Source organism: Myxine glutinosa, chromosome 10, assembly GCF_964187855.1.
Source record: "Myxine glutinosa chromosome 10, kmMyxGlut1.1, whole genome shotgun sequence".
NCBI classification, from domain to species: domain Eukaryota; kingdom Metazoa; phylum Chordata; class Myxini; order Myxiniformes; family Myxinidae; genus Myxine; species Myxine glutinosa.
Genome location: NC_136270.1, coordinates 88,837,225 through 88,852,978, shown reverse-complemented (window position 1 = coordinate 88,852,978; position 15,754 = coordinate 88,837,225). Strand labels below are relative to the sequence as shown.

At 43.2% G+C, this 15,754-nt stretch overlaps 1 protein-coding gene across 1 annotated transcript in view; it reads left to right on the top strand.

The window, feature by feature from the left end:
• LOC137434002 (vasoactive intestinal polypeptide receptor 2) overlaps positions 1–15,754 on the top strand; it is a 156,202-nt gene that overhangs the window by 41,141 nt on the left and 99,307 nt on the right. The window contains exons 4-5 of the mRNA XM_078785849.1: positions 13,599–13,690; positions 13,963–14,069. Of these exons, the coding sequence (XP_078641975.1) occupies positions 13,599–13,690; positions 13,963–14,069 (199 nt within the window). The remainder of the gene's footprint in view (positions 1–13,598; positions 13,691–13,962; positions 14,070–15,754) is intronic.

The window sequence follows — 15,754 nt, the reverse complement described above, 5'->3', positions numbered from 1 at the left end:
CTCCAATGCCACTCCTCCTCACACTCCTCTCCAATGCCACTCCTCCTCACACTCCTCTCCAATACCTCCTCACACTCCTCTCCAATACCTCCTCACACTCCTCTCCAATACCTCCTCACACTCCTCTCCAATACCTCCTCACACTCCTCTCCAATACCTCCTCACACTCCTCTCCAATACCTCCTCACACTCCTCTCCAATACCTCCTCACACTCCTCTCCAATACCTCCTCACACTCCTCTCCAATACCTCCTCACACGCCTCTCCAATACCTCCTCACACTCCTCTACAATACCTCCTCACACTCCTCTACAACCCCTCCTCACACTCCTCTACAACCCCTCACACTCCTCACCAACCCCTCACACTCCTCACCAACCCCTCACACTCCTCTCCAATCCCTCACACGCCTCTCAAATCCCTCACACTCGTCTTCAATTCCTCATACTCCCCTCCAATACCTCCTCACACTCCTCTCCAATACCTCCTCGCACTCCTCTCCAATACCTCCTCGCACTCCTCTACAATACCTCCTCACACTCCTCTACAACCCCTCACACTCCTCGCCAACCCCTCACACTCCTCACCAACCCCTCACACTCCTCACCAACCCCTCACACTCCTCTCCAACCCCTCACACTCCACTCCAACCACTCACACTCCTCTCCAAGCCCTCACACTCCTCTCCAACCCCTCACACCCCTCTCCAATACCTCCTCACACTCCTCTCCAATACCTCCTCACACTCCTCCCCAATACCTCCTCACACTCCTCTCCAATACCTCCTCACACTCCTCTCCAATACCTCCTCACACTTTACACACACACCGGCCTATGTTTACATATACACACACACACACATATGTATACACATATGTATACACATATGTATCCACATATACACATATATGCACATTATACACATATATACATCCACACACACACACACACACACGTCCCACATGTATATATCCCACATCCCACATGTATATACATGTTTAAAGTGTACGTGCCCTTCCCCCCCTCCCCTGCCCGGGAAACGCTGGGTACTTCTGCTGGTAACTAATAAAATAAAAACGAAGAAATATCGCTCGGTAATTTCATGAAACTCGGTGGAATTGGATGAAATTCGCTCGGTGAATTCACTCGGTTTATTCGGTTCGGCTCGGTTCACTCGGTTTAAAGAAAAAGCGATAATGTCGACATGTTTCCGTCTGTGTCATGTTGGGCGGTGTATGATACATGTTGGGCGTTGTTGGCGGTTGGGCGGTGATATGGGGGTATTTTAAAAAATATATCTCTGCATTTTCCCGCGTTGCTGACACCGAGTCTAAAACCATCAATAAAAATGAAACTCAGATGGTGAGTTAGATTGGAGATAAAGGCGTGCGAGAGACTCAATGGCCTTGAAGTTACAGGCGTTTGAGATTTCATTTCGTTCTATAAACGGAAACTTTCATCGGATTTTCTTCCCGTTTTTTTTCAACCGAGTCTAAAACTATGCTAGCGACTGTGAAAAATGAAATGATATATCGAATTTGATTTGAAATAAAACTGGGAGAGAGAGCAAGACACGCATACAAAACAGGCCTCAAAGCTATGCGAGTTAATAAAATGGTGGATATTTGTTTATAATTATATGAAGCCTCTCCCAGAATGGGTGGAGCTACTCTGCAAACCGAGTAAGCCACACCCCGGACAGACACCCAACAGATAGACAGACAGAATCATCTACGGCTATTATAATATAGATACATATATATATATATATATATGAGACTTCCGTTGAACTTGGGGCCGACTCAGAAGAAGACCTTTGTTGGTCGAAAGCTTGTCGAATTAAAGATCGAAGTCCTGAAGCTACGTCCGTGTCTGATTTAATCTCCCGATTATTTATTCAATGCAAATGAGACGCCCTGCTCGTACTGTGGAGTTTCTACTATTTATCACAGTTATATATACGAGGGCATGCCCGTACTATATATATATCTAAAATTATATCCCCCCCCTCTATTTACATGAAATGGTTTGGTCCAAAGCGAACGGCTTGCGAGTACGGTGACAATCCCCCCCCCCTCTATTTACATGAAATGGTTTGGTCCAAAGCGAACGGCTTGCGAGTACGGTGACAATCCCCCCCTCTATTTACATGAAATGGTTTGGTCCAAAGCGAACGGCTTGCGAGTACGGTGACAATCCCCCCCCTCTATTTACATGCAATGGTTTGGTCCAAAGCGAACGGCTTGCGGAGTTTGGTAAAGAAATCGCCATAGCTCGGTAACTACTTGTCCGATTAATATGAAACCTTGAAAAGGCACATCCTCGGGTCCCCAGCAATATACCTGGCAAGTTTCAAGTATATCGGACCCGTGGTTGTCGAGAAACAGCGGTCACAGACAAACACACAGACACACACACAGACACACAGAGATTACTGGAATTATAGATAGATATATATATACAGTATATATATATATATATATATATATATATATATATATATATATATATATATATATATATATATATATATATATATATATTTATATACACATACATATGGGTCTTTTATTATGACTTGTTTTATTACGAATCATTGTATTCTCTCTCATCTTGTTATTAACACATTCCACACGTAGTGGGAGACGGAGTTTTGCAATCACCTCTGTGTGTCCGTCTTGTGTGTTTGTGTATCTGGGACATAACATTTTACCATCTGGGCTATTGTCAATAAATTTGCAACAAAGTTTCATCATGAGACAATGAAGAAGACAAATTAATAATTTTCTCAAAAGGTCAAAGGTCAGCATCACATCAAATTATCAATTTTCATTCAATTGACCTGAATGGTGGTGGTGGGATGATGAAGTTGTAAAGAAGATTGACGAGAAGAGGAAGAAGTTCAAGGAGTGGCAGAAGGCGAAGGGTATGGGGGCAGAAAAGGCAGAGCATGAAAGTTATAAGGCAGCCAAGAAGGCTGCAAAGAAAGAGGTAGCAAAGGCACAGGAGGCATGCAGGAAAATGTTCGGAGAACGCTTGGAGGGTCAGAGAGCGGTATTCAGGATTGCAAAGCAGATAGCGAAGGAGAGGTGTGATGTGATGGGGGTGAGTTGCTTGAAGGATGAAGTGGGACAAATCGTTGTGGACCCAGATGGAATTAAAGGAAGATGGAAGAGATATATGGAAATACTGTTGAATGCAGAGAATGAATGGGATGGCAACATAGAGAGTAACCCAGTTTTAGGACCGGCAGAGAAGATAACCGAGAAGGAAGTTGAGGAAGCGATAAAAGCAATGAAGAGAAGAAAAGCGGGAGGGCCGACGGGAGTTGTGGGAGATATGTTGAAGGCAGCGGGAAATTGGGGAGTGAAGAGAATGACAGAGATCTGCAATCTGGTGGTGAAAGAAGGCCCATTCCAGTGGATTGGGACCCGAGTACCCTCGTCCCTCTATACAAGGGGAAAGGTGTCCCTCTTGACTGTGGCTCATATCGAGCAATAAAGTTATTGGAGCATGGAATGAAGGTATTGGAAAGGGTGTTGGAGAGGATAAGGAAGAAAGTGAAGATTGACGAAATGCAGTTTGGATTTATGCCAGGAAGAGGAACGACAGATGCGCTTTTTATTGTGAGGCAGTTGCAGGAGAAGTATATGGAGAAGAGGAAGAAGTTGTTTCTTGGGTTTGTTGATCTGGAGAAAGCATTCGATAGGGTTCCACGTGAAGTAGTGACATGGGCATTGAGGAAGTTAGGAGTGGAGGAATGGTTGATCAGAGTAGTGATGGCAATGTACAAAAGAGCGCGCACAGCTGTAAGGATGAAGGACGGGAACAGTGGTGAGTTTGAGATGAATGTGGGAGTGCACCAGGGGTCGGTACTAAGTCCGCTACTATTTGTAGCTGTGATGGAAGTGCTGGCTCAGAACGTAAAGGAGGGTTTACCGTGGGAGTTGTTGTATGCAGATGATCTGGTGTTGATTGCAGAAAGTATGGATGGACTGAAGGAGAAGATGAATAAGTGGAAGGAATGTATGGAGACAAAAGGTCTGAAGGTGAATATCGGAAAAATGAAGGTGATGACAAGTGGTAAAGCATGGGGTGAGGTGGAAAGAACTGGGAAGTGGCCGTGTGCTGTGCGCAGGAAGGCTGTCGGAGTGAATTCCATTCAATGTACAATGTGCGCTGAGTGGGTTCATCAACAATGTAGTGGTTTGAGAGGGTCATTAACCAGTGTGGCAGCTACATTCAAGTGTAAGGTGTGCACAGAGGGAGCTGCAGATGGAGGAAATGTTGAGTTGGATCTTGGAGACGGCGTGAAGCTGGAAGGTGTGAAAACATTTTGTTACCTAGGAGACATGCTGAATGGAGAAGGTGGATCAGACTCGGCAACGGTTGCTCGAGTGAGATGTGCATGGAAGAAGTTTCGGGCACTGAGTGGCGTGCTGACGAGGAGGGGAGTGTCGTTGAAGCTGAAGGGAAAGGTGTGTGCTGCATGTGTGAGAAGTGTTATGATTTATAGGAGCGAGACATGGGTAATGAACGTAGAGCAGCAACGAAGGCTGGAAAGGGTGGAAATGCGAATGGTTCGGTGGATGTGTGGAGTATCGTTGAGATAGAGGAATACAAATGATGAATTGTGAAAGATGATGGGAATAGAGCCTGTGATGGATGCTGTGAAGAGGAACAGGTTGAGATGGTTTGGTTATGTGTTGAGGAAGGATGAAAGTGACTGGTTGAGAAGAGTGATGGAAATGAATGTAGAAGGAAGTAGAGGACGGGGAAGACCGAGAAAGACTTGGCTAAAGATGGTCAAAGAAGAAATGCGGGCAAGGGGGTTAACAAGGGGAGATGCAGAAAATAGGGCAAAATGGAGAACATTGTCATGGGGACCGCAAGGCTAACCCCCGCTCTTGCAGGGAAAATGGCCTTAAAATAAATGCCTGTTGTTGTTGTTGTATTAAATTGACCGACATTTTAAAATATTTGCCTATTGGGTCACAGAATTGGTTCACCAATCAAAACTTAGAGGCTGTTTTTTTCGATGAAAACGTCAAAGGTCGATATGTTCTGAATTGTCAATTTTCATTTATTTATTTTTTAGCTGTTTTCTTCATGTTTAGTATATACTAGTTTCATAAAACTGGAATGGCTTCAGAACAAGAATGTGAAAGTGCATGAGGGGCCCAGCCAAAAGCCCAGACTTGAATCTTATTGAGAATCTGTGGAAAGACTTGAAGATCGCTGTTCACCGACACTCCCCATCCAACTTGACAGAGCTTGAGGAAATCTGCAAAGAAGAATGGGAGAAACTCCCCAAATCCAGATGTGCAAAGCTGATACAGACATACCAAAGAAAACTCAAACAAAGCTGAAGACTCAATCGCTGCCAAAGGCATTTCCACTCAGGGGGTTAAATAATTATGTAAATTGGATATTTCTGTATTTCATTTTTTATTATTTTGTAAAAAAAATTCGAAAAAATAAATCCACTTTGCTATTATGCGGTATTTTGGTTAGATCTGTGACAAAAAATCTCAATTTAATCCATTTTAAATTCAGGCTCTAAAATGTGAAAAAAGGCAAGGGGTGTGAATACTTTCTGAAAGCATTGGATGACAGAATATGACAGGTCGAGAGTCGGTTCGGCAGCTGCTCAACATATAGTAGGCGTTGAATGGAGCACAAGCAAAAGGACATGATGCGGGACTTCAAATGAACTTGGCTCTGACCTCTATCGGATGAAGAGTGGCACATAACGTTGGGCCGCAGGCAATGATGGCCTCCCCCCAAAAAGTCCACCAGTTTGGCCTCGATCAGGCCTAGCAGCACTTCCCGGCAGTTGCAGGCAAATAAACCGATGCCATAAAATTGTGGCAACCAAGTTATTTGACACCAAGATGGGGCCTTTAAAGGAAATATGTGGCAATGCTCTTTTCCATAAGTTGAGGATCCTCTCTATTTCCTCAGTCAAGCTGTCCCATTTATCTCCGCCAAATTTTATTTTTTTTGTATACAAGATCGAGGCTCGTGAAAGAGCTAACATTAATCACACAAAAAGTCAAACTGACACACAAAACACAAAATAAGGGGAGTGGTAGACAAGATGGGGAGAGAGGGGGAAGGACACAAACACAACATTTGAGAGCAAGGACATCGAGAAAACTGTGGGAGGGAGAGGGCTTAGGGGGAGGTGGGAGAGGGATAAAACATATGGACACTGCAAGGACTTCCAGAAAAGAAGTTGGAATTTCAAAAAAGTGTATCTGGGGTGAATTAGCAGGGGTAGAAAAGATCAAGGTTTTGGATGGGGGAAGTTAAAGGGTCACAGATACAGAAAATCATGTTTGGTTTAATTAATAGATATTGCTTCACTTAACACTTAATCGTCCTTTAAAAAAAATAAATATAACTCGATTGGCCCCCGCCACCCAAAAAACGGCGATTTGATTGCTCATGTGACTGGCTACATCATCGAGGGAATTTTTGTTGCTGCTGGGCAAACAGAAACGATTAATTTATGAAAGATTAACACCGAGAATCTTCCAAGGGACACACTATAGGTACACACACCGAGAGATAAATACAGTTTCGACAAAAATACAATTGCGAACAATTACTTAACTTCGAAAACGTGGAGAACGTGTACAGCTTTGAAAAACCGTGCCGTCGCCCACAAGATCAAAGAGCAAAGATCAAAAACCGCACGTCACCCGCAAGATCATCGCCAGCGCGCAAGATTAGTATTGTGTAGCTAACTAACCTCATAACTGATTATGCATTATTTTCTATCCCATTTCAAGGGCAGTAACCTTTGTTTTGACATTTCCAGGCCAGCACCACACACAATTACGTACAGCTGGCTCTTAAAGGCCTGCGCACACAGCGCATTGGGGCCCTTTGTAAATAGGCATGTACACCGCATGTCGGGGCCAACACCTGCCACGTGGGCCCCCGACCCCCCAGTCCGGGCCTGTTTCGGTTTATAGTCCGTCCTTTGTCAATGAATACCGCTCGCTCGTGAACCATCGTCATCTCCTGACTTGTCACTTTTTATGTTTAGTTTCCCCATTTTAGGTAAGCATAAGCATTGGAACAGATTAACCTAAAGTAAATTGAAGTCGTATAATAGTTAGCATTTGGTTGCATATCACTTGCATACAATAACCACTTTTTCCCCTGATGAACTCCTTGGTTGCGATGGCAGTGTATTTTCGGTCATTGTCATCCTGCATGGTGAAACGCCACCCAATGAATTTGGAGATGTGTTCTTGTACATAGGTAGACAAAATGTTTCTGTACACTTCCAAATTCATTCTGCTGCTGCCATCATTAGTTACATCATCAATAGATGTGAGTGAGGCAGTCCTAGAGGCAGCCATGCAAGCCCAGGCCATGACACTCCCTCCACCATGCCTCACAGATGATGTATGCTTTGGATCACATGCAGTTCCTTCCTTTCCCCACACACTCGCCTTTCCATTGCTTTAGTAAAAGTTCATCTCAGTCTCATCTGTCCATATAACCTCTGTACTTATTGGCAAATTGGCTTATTGGTAATCTCGCCTTTCTCTTTTTGGTGCTGATGAGAGGTTTGCGTCTTGTGGTGTAGCCTTTGTAATTCTGCTGTCAAAGTCTTCCGCAAATGGTAGATTGTGATAATTTCAGCCCGAGAGGTTGTTGGTGATGTCACTGCAGTTGTTTTAGGGGTTTTCTTCAAAGCTCAGATGATCTTTCTATCATCAACTGCAGTTGTTTTCCTTGGCCGACCTGGCCATTGTCTCTTGATAAGTACATGAGTGGTTTATCTCTTTTTCAAGATATTACAAATTGGTGTATTCGCTATACACAATTTTTGTGTTTTGTTCCAATCGAATTATTCTGTTATTTTAGCTCCAAATTGCTGGTTTTTCTTTCATAGACTCTGTTATTCACTGTTCTTCATGTTGGTTTATGCCAACTGACTCAAAAGGCAAAAGCAAAGGCTAAAACCAAGACTAGACATTCACAACTCTTTTATGTGTGAAAAATCAATGCACCAAGAAACACCTAAGATACAAGAAACACCTGTCAGTCTGTTCTAATATGTATGCTTACCTAAAATGGGAGGGACTTTTTTTTCTTTTCTTTTTAACATAAAAAGTGCTATTGTCCAACAATGTTAAAACATATATATACTTGTGTATAATGTATATATACATTGAAATACCATGAAGGAAAACCTGACCTTCTGTACTCTTGCCTCATTCATCTTTTCATATAAAATCCAAATTTCTTGAGTATATAGGGATAATAACAAATTTGATTTCACTGTTCCAATACTTATGGGGGGCACTGTATACTGTGTATACAGTATGTGTGTATGTATATATATATATATATATATATATATATATATATATATATATATATATATATATATATATATATATACTAGTGGGGTCACCCGTGGGAATCCCACGGGCATGGACGTGTGTGACATTTCGACATATTGAGTTAGATGCTGCACCTGTTTCACAATAACACACACACACACACACACACACCTCGTTTTTTCATTTCTGTTTCTCACAATTCGGTCTCTCTCTTATTCACACACCCACACAAACACACACACACACACACACGTACACCGACACACATACACATATACACACATATACACATATATATACACACACACGCAAACACACATCCACACACACACACACACACACACACACACACACACACACACACACACACACACACACACACACACACACACACACGCACGCACACGTACACACACATGTACACCGACACATGCATATACACATACACACATATACACACATACACATACAGACACATACACACACACACACACACACATGCATACACATACACACATATACATACATACACACACACACACACGTACACACACATGTACACCCACACACATGCACACACATATATATATATATACACATACAGACACACATATATACACATACAGACACACACATATATACACATACACACATATATACACACACATACACACGTGTACACACACATGTACACCGACACACATGCACACACATGCACACATACACATATATATACACATACATGTACACCCACACACACACATACATACACACACACACACACACACACACATACACACACACAAACACACACACACACATATATATACACATACAGACACACACATATATACACATGCACAAAAACACACACACACATATATACACACACATACACGCACACACACACGTACAGACAAATGTACATCGACACACATGCACACACATACACAAATATGCACACACACATATATATATATATATATATATATATATATATATATATATATATATATATATATATATATATATATATATATATATACACACAAACACACACAGACATATATATACACACATACACATATATGCACGCACACACACACACACATATATGCACGTGCACACACACACACACACACACGTCCCACATGTATATATCCCACATCCCACATGTATATACATGTTTAAAGTGTACGTGCCCTTCCCCCCTCCCCTGCCCGGCAACGCTGAGTACTTCTGCTAGTAACTAATGAAATAAAAACGAAGAAATATCTCTGGGTAATTTCCTGAAACTCGGTGGAATTGGATGAAATATTTTATTTGGGCGGTGTATAATTGCTTCGAACGAAATATCTCTAAGCAATTTCCCATCTGTGTTTCATGTCCATGCACACTTGAAATGGAGTTTGTTTTTGCACACGTGAAATGAACATGTGAACCTTTACTTCCGGATAATAATGTTGAATGAAATAAAAACGAAGAAATATAGTGGGGTCACCCGTGGGAATCCCACGGGCATGGACGTGTGTGACATTTCGACATATTGAGTTAGATGCTGCACATTCATTTTTACAAAATGGTTACTGGCAAGTCATCAGATCCAGAAATGGTGTAATGAACACAATTTATTTATTTCACATAATATGTGACCCCTCACTCCTCTCCACCTGACACTCTCCTCTCTCCACCTGACACTCTCCTCTCTCCACCTAGCACTCCTCTCCTCTCCAATTCCTCACATTCCTCTCCTCTCCAATCCCTCACCTCTCCAATCCCTCACACTCCTCTCCTCTCCAATCCCTCACTCTCCTCTCCAATCGCTCCTCACTCGCCTCTCCAATCGCTCCTCACCCGCCTCTCCAATCGCTCCTCACCCGCCTCTCCAATCGCTCCTCACCCGCCTCTCCAATCGCTCCTCACCCGCCTCTCCAATCGCTCCTCACCCACCTCTCCAATCGCTCCTCACCCGCCTCTCCAATCGCTCCTCACTCGCCTCTCCAATCGCTCCTCACTCGCCTCTCCAATCGCTCCTCACTCGCCTCTCCAATCGCTCCTCACTCGCCTCTCCAATCGCTCCTCACTCGCCTCTCCAATCGCTCCTCACTCGCCTCTCCAATCGCTCCTCACTCGCCTCTCCAATCGCTCCTCACTCGCCTCTCCAATCGCTCCTCACTCGCCTCTCCAATCGCTCCTCACTCGCCTCTCCAATTGCTCCTCACTCGCCTCTCCAATCGCTCCTCACTCGCCTCTCCAATCGGCTTTCCCCGTCTCGTTTCTCTCGTTTTTCTCCCGTCTCGTTCTTTTTCTTGCTCCAAATCGGCCCGTCTCGCCCGTCGGAATCGGAAATCGGCCCGTCTTGCTTTCGTGCTTGCGCGTAAATAAATTGTGTTCATTACACCATTTCTGGATCTGATGACTTGCCAGTAACCATTTTGTAAAAATGAATGTGCAGCATCTAACTCAATATGTCGAAATGTCACACACATTCATGCCCGTGGGATTCCCACGGGTGACCCCGCAAGTTTGCATTGACGTTCGTCGATGGACTCGTTCGCCCGTCTCATTCGTTTTCTTGCTGCATCCTGTTCAAGTCTGCGTTCTTCATCGATCGTCTCATTCATTTTGGAAATAGAAGTTTCCACGCAGCGCATGAATTGTCGCGATCCTCAAGAGGAAGTGTCTCGTAATCATCAAATGATAAATGGCAAGTAAATTATATTGTGGAAAATTAAAGATTTCAAATAAACCTATTTAAAGTGTATGCGCACATAACTAATAAAAAAAAACGAAGAAATATCTCTCGGTAATTTCCTGAAACATATTTTACTTCCGGCTAATAATGTTGAATGAAATAAAAACGAAGAAATATATGTCGGCATCATTGTTGACGTTTTTGTGACAACTGTCATCAAACGAAAAAGTAATATATCTTAACGGAAAAGCAAAAGCGAATTTTTAATATATATCGACACGTTGCCGTCGGTGTCATGTTGGGCGGTGTATGATACACCATGACGCGATTTTAAAAAATATATCTCTGCATTTTCCCGCGTGTGTGGAATGTTCTCAATTATTGCTGACACTGAGTCTAAAACCATCGATAAAAATGAAATCATATGGTGAGTTAGATTGGAGATAAAGGCGTGAGAGAGACTCAATGGCCTTGAAGTTACAGGCGTTTAAGAATTCATTTCGTTCTATAAACGGCAACTTTCATTGGATTTTCTTCCAGTTTTTTTTCAACCGAGTCTAAAACTATGTTAGCGACTGTGAAAAATGAAATGATATATCGAATTTGATTTGAAATAAAACTGGGAGAGAGAGCAAGACACCATGGGCCTACAAAACAGGCCTCAAAGCTATGCGAGTTAATAAAATGGTGGATATTTGTTTATAATTATATGAAGCCACTCCCAGAATGGGTGGAGCTACTCTGCAAACCGAGTAAGCCACAACCCGGACAGACACCCAACAGACACAGACAGAATCATCTACGGCTATTATAATATATATATATATATATATATATATATATATATATATATATATATATATATATATATATACATATATATATATATACAGTATATATATATATATATATATATTGTTACGGTCCGCGGATTGGATGTTATTTACCGAGCGGAGGTAACCGCGGCCGAACAGTTGTTCCCCGTTTCTTCCCGACTCACCCGATTCACCCAGACGTTGGCCAAATCGCGCTATGCTAAATCAATGATGGAAAGGACACGACGACTGGGAAAGAGGAAACGACGCAAGGGGGGTACAGTTCTCAAGACCTCCGGAGGAGGGTATAATTACAGTGGTGGAGAAAAGGGGGTAGATTACAAGGCAGAGTGAGGTAAAGACACAGAAGAGATGGGCACTTAAATGTAGTCTTATCTATTCCCCGACAGACCACGGACAAACGGACAAGGTAGACTTACACAGGGATTGATGGCAGGAAGGGACAGGTAGGTCGATGGCACAAGGTGCACCTTGGCTCGGGGACAGGATAAACACAGTCCAAAGATGCAGGGAGGTGTCACAGCGCTCGGAGGGGACGTCTTGCTTTCTCTCAGCTCGGCGCGCATCTGACGTCACCTCCCTCTCACTGCGCATGCTCAGCGGGGAGTGACACGCCCTCGGCTGGTTGGTTCCGCCCCACTGGGGCCAGTCCGCCGCTTCCATTGGGTGCGGGGGTTACTGGGCTCCGCCCTTGACGAGGAGCCGACAGGGAGCCCCTGTTTGGTAACCCCGTCGAGCACATGTCCGATGGCGGCTCGTTGGGAAGGCCTGGTGCCCTCCCACCACCCCTACCAACCAAGCCGGAGTGAGGACGCGCATTTCCTGCGCTCGTTGTTGTTGTTGTTGTTGCTGAACTGTGAGGAAGAGCTGCGGGGAGGTATTGGGAGGTCCTAAACTTCCTAACGGTGCCATACAATCACATTCTGGTGCAACGAAGGGTCAGAATTAATGGAAACGAATCCTTAACTGACATAGACTAAGAATAACTAGCAAGATGTCCTATAGTTGTCTTACATGAGATGCGGTGAACCTGGATGCGACATTTAATGGGGGAAATAGGGGGAGGTCGGGTCTACAGAGTGTTGTTTACAGAAAATGGGACTAGGGAATGGGGGATTGGGGAGAGTTGGGAAGTATTGAGGAAATAGGGGAATATTTACAAGTGGATATGGATGGATGCAAATCCCATATCCGCAACAATATATATATATATATATATATATATATATATATATATATATATATATATATATATATATATATATATATATATATATATATAGATAGATAGTAAGTAAATTAATAGATTAATGTTAGAGTGTGGATAGGCCATGGTATGACAGGCCTTGCTTTGTACAAATGCATCATCATTCACAAATATTTCTCTTCAAATTGAAAGATGTTATGAACAAATTCACATGAATATATTTCTGGTAACATAATGTTATATTATCAGAAAGAGTGATGCTGGAATCGAATAAAGTGTGCACAACAGAACTTTCTGCATTATTATTATTTTTGGTAGAATGGATGAAATCTCCTCAAAGCAGCACCCAAGGCACAGCTGGAGTTAACAAATGAGAGAGAACATTGTGGTGGATTTGCTTTTTTATTTTGGTCGCAACACACTTTCAATCGGTTCGTGAGTGTGTGGTCGATGTTGATGTATCGACATTGTATGAATGTTGTTCTTTTCAGGAAGTGTTTGGAGAAATTGCACAAAAGATGGTTGGTCTGACGAGTTCCCCAAATACAAGGATGCTTGTGATTACAAGGCAATCGATGTTGATGTGAGTCAAACATAATTCGATATTTCAGAATGCGTCACTACAGTCCGATGCTCAACTGCACAAACACCATAATATATATACATTGCTATATGAAATAACTCAAAAACGAATTACACATTATATACTGTTTTATAATTACAACCCTGTGGTTATTCAAACATAATGGAAATATATACCGAGTGGGAATCTGGGATACATGTTGATTACTGCACGAATGTTTCTAATGTTGGTAATAAGTTTGTGTGTGCCATTCCATGTTATTTATATCACAGCAGGCTGAGGAAGGTCTCTTATTGACATTGAAAAATGTGTACACGGTGGGGTACAGCGCTTCGCTCATTGCCTTGCTGCTTGCAATGGCTATCCTGCTTGCCTTCCGGTGAGAATCTAAAGCACCCACGGTTTTTAAAAGCTTATTCTTCAACATAATACGAGTTTGGTACAAGAAACTTCAATGCCAGAGGAAGCCATTTGGTCCATCAAGCCTGTGTATTAATTGCCAAACTAGGGTTGTTTGTCCATGCTCTATCAGTCTATCCTTTCAAAATGCTGAGCATCAAGGAAGGAAGCAGCACATACCATTTTAAAAAGTCTTTGGTGTGACTCAGCCGGGGTTCGAACCACCGACCTTCCAGACGCTCGAACCGTTACACCACCGAATCTGATAACGTCATCTGCTTTTCACCGTGAATGTTTTCAGGGTCCTTCTCCATATTCTGACCACGTGAGGGGTGGGGTTTGGGACGGCAGGAGATAGGGGGTTTGTAAGGGCTGGAAGGATGGCCTACAGAGGGGTGGGGTTTGGGACGGCAGGAGATAGGGGGCTTGTAAGGGCTGGAAGGATGGCCTACAGAGGGGTGGGGTTTGGGACGGCAGGAGATAGGGGGTTTGTAAGGGCTGGAAGGATGGCCTACAGAGGGGTGGGGTTTGGGACGGCAGGAGATAGGGGGTTTGTAAGGGCTGGAAGGATGGCCTACAGAGGGGTGGGGTTTGGGACGGCAGGAGATAGGGGGTTTGTAAGGGCTGGAAGGATGGCCTACAGAGGGGTGGGGTTTGGGACCGCAGGAGATAGGGGGTTTGTAAGGGCTGGAAGGATGGCCTACAGAGGGGTGGGGTTTGGGACGGCAGGAGATAGGGGGTTTGTAAGGGCTGGAAAGATGGCCTACAGAGGGGTGGGGTTTGGGACGGCAGGAGATAGGGGGTTTGTAAGGGCTGGAAGGATGGCCTACAGAGGGGTGGGGTTTGGGACGGCAGGAGATAGGGGGTTTATAAGGGCTGGAAGGATGGCCTACAGAGGGGTGGGGTTTGGGACCGCAGGAGATAGGGGGTTTGTAAGGGCTGGAAGGATGGCCTACAGTGGTGGTTCTTAACCCCTTTCTTATCAGGGACCGGCAAAGGTCAGCGATAAATGACCGCGGACCGCCAATTGGGAGCCACATAATTACCGATAATGGTCTTTACTGTCCCCTGCAAAAAATGTTCTGTAGCGATTGCATAAAAATGTTTCTATAGAAGTCTTATAGACATCCTATAGAACAGTCCAATAGAGTTTCTATAGAACTCTAGGACCGTTTCTATAGAATAACTTTCCTATAGAACATGTTTTCTATAGAATCCTGAAGAGCACTTTCTATACAATCTTATAGAGCAGGTTCTATAGAATCCTGTAAGATCGTTCTATAGAATCCTATATACCTGTTTCAATAGAACCCTATAGAATGGCTTCTATAGAAAGGCACAAAATCCTACAGAAATTAATTCTATAAGATTGTATAGAAAGTGCTCTTCAGGATTCTATAGAAAACATGTTCTATAGGAAAGTTATTCTATAGAAACGGTCCTAGAGTTCTATAGAAACTCTATTGGACTGTTCTATAGGATGTCTATAAGACTTTCATAGAAACATTTTCATGGAATCTCCATAGAACATTTTTTGCAGGGTAAATACAGTACATCACAACAATAGACATGCTGCACTGTAGAAATAGAGTACACCACAATAATAGACATGCTGCACTGTAGAAATAGAGTACACCACAATAATAGACATGCTGCACTGTAGAA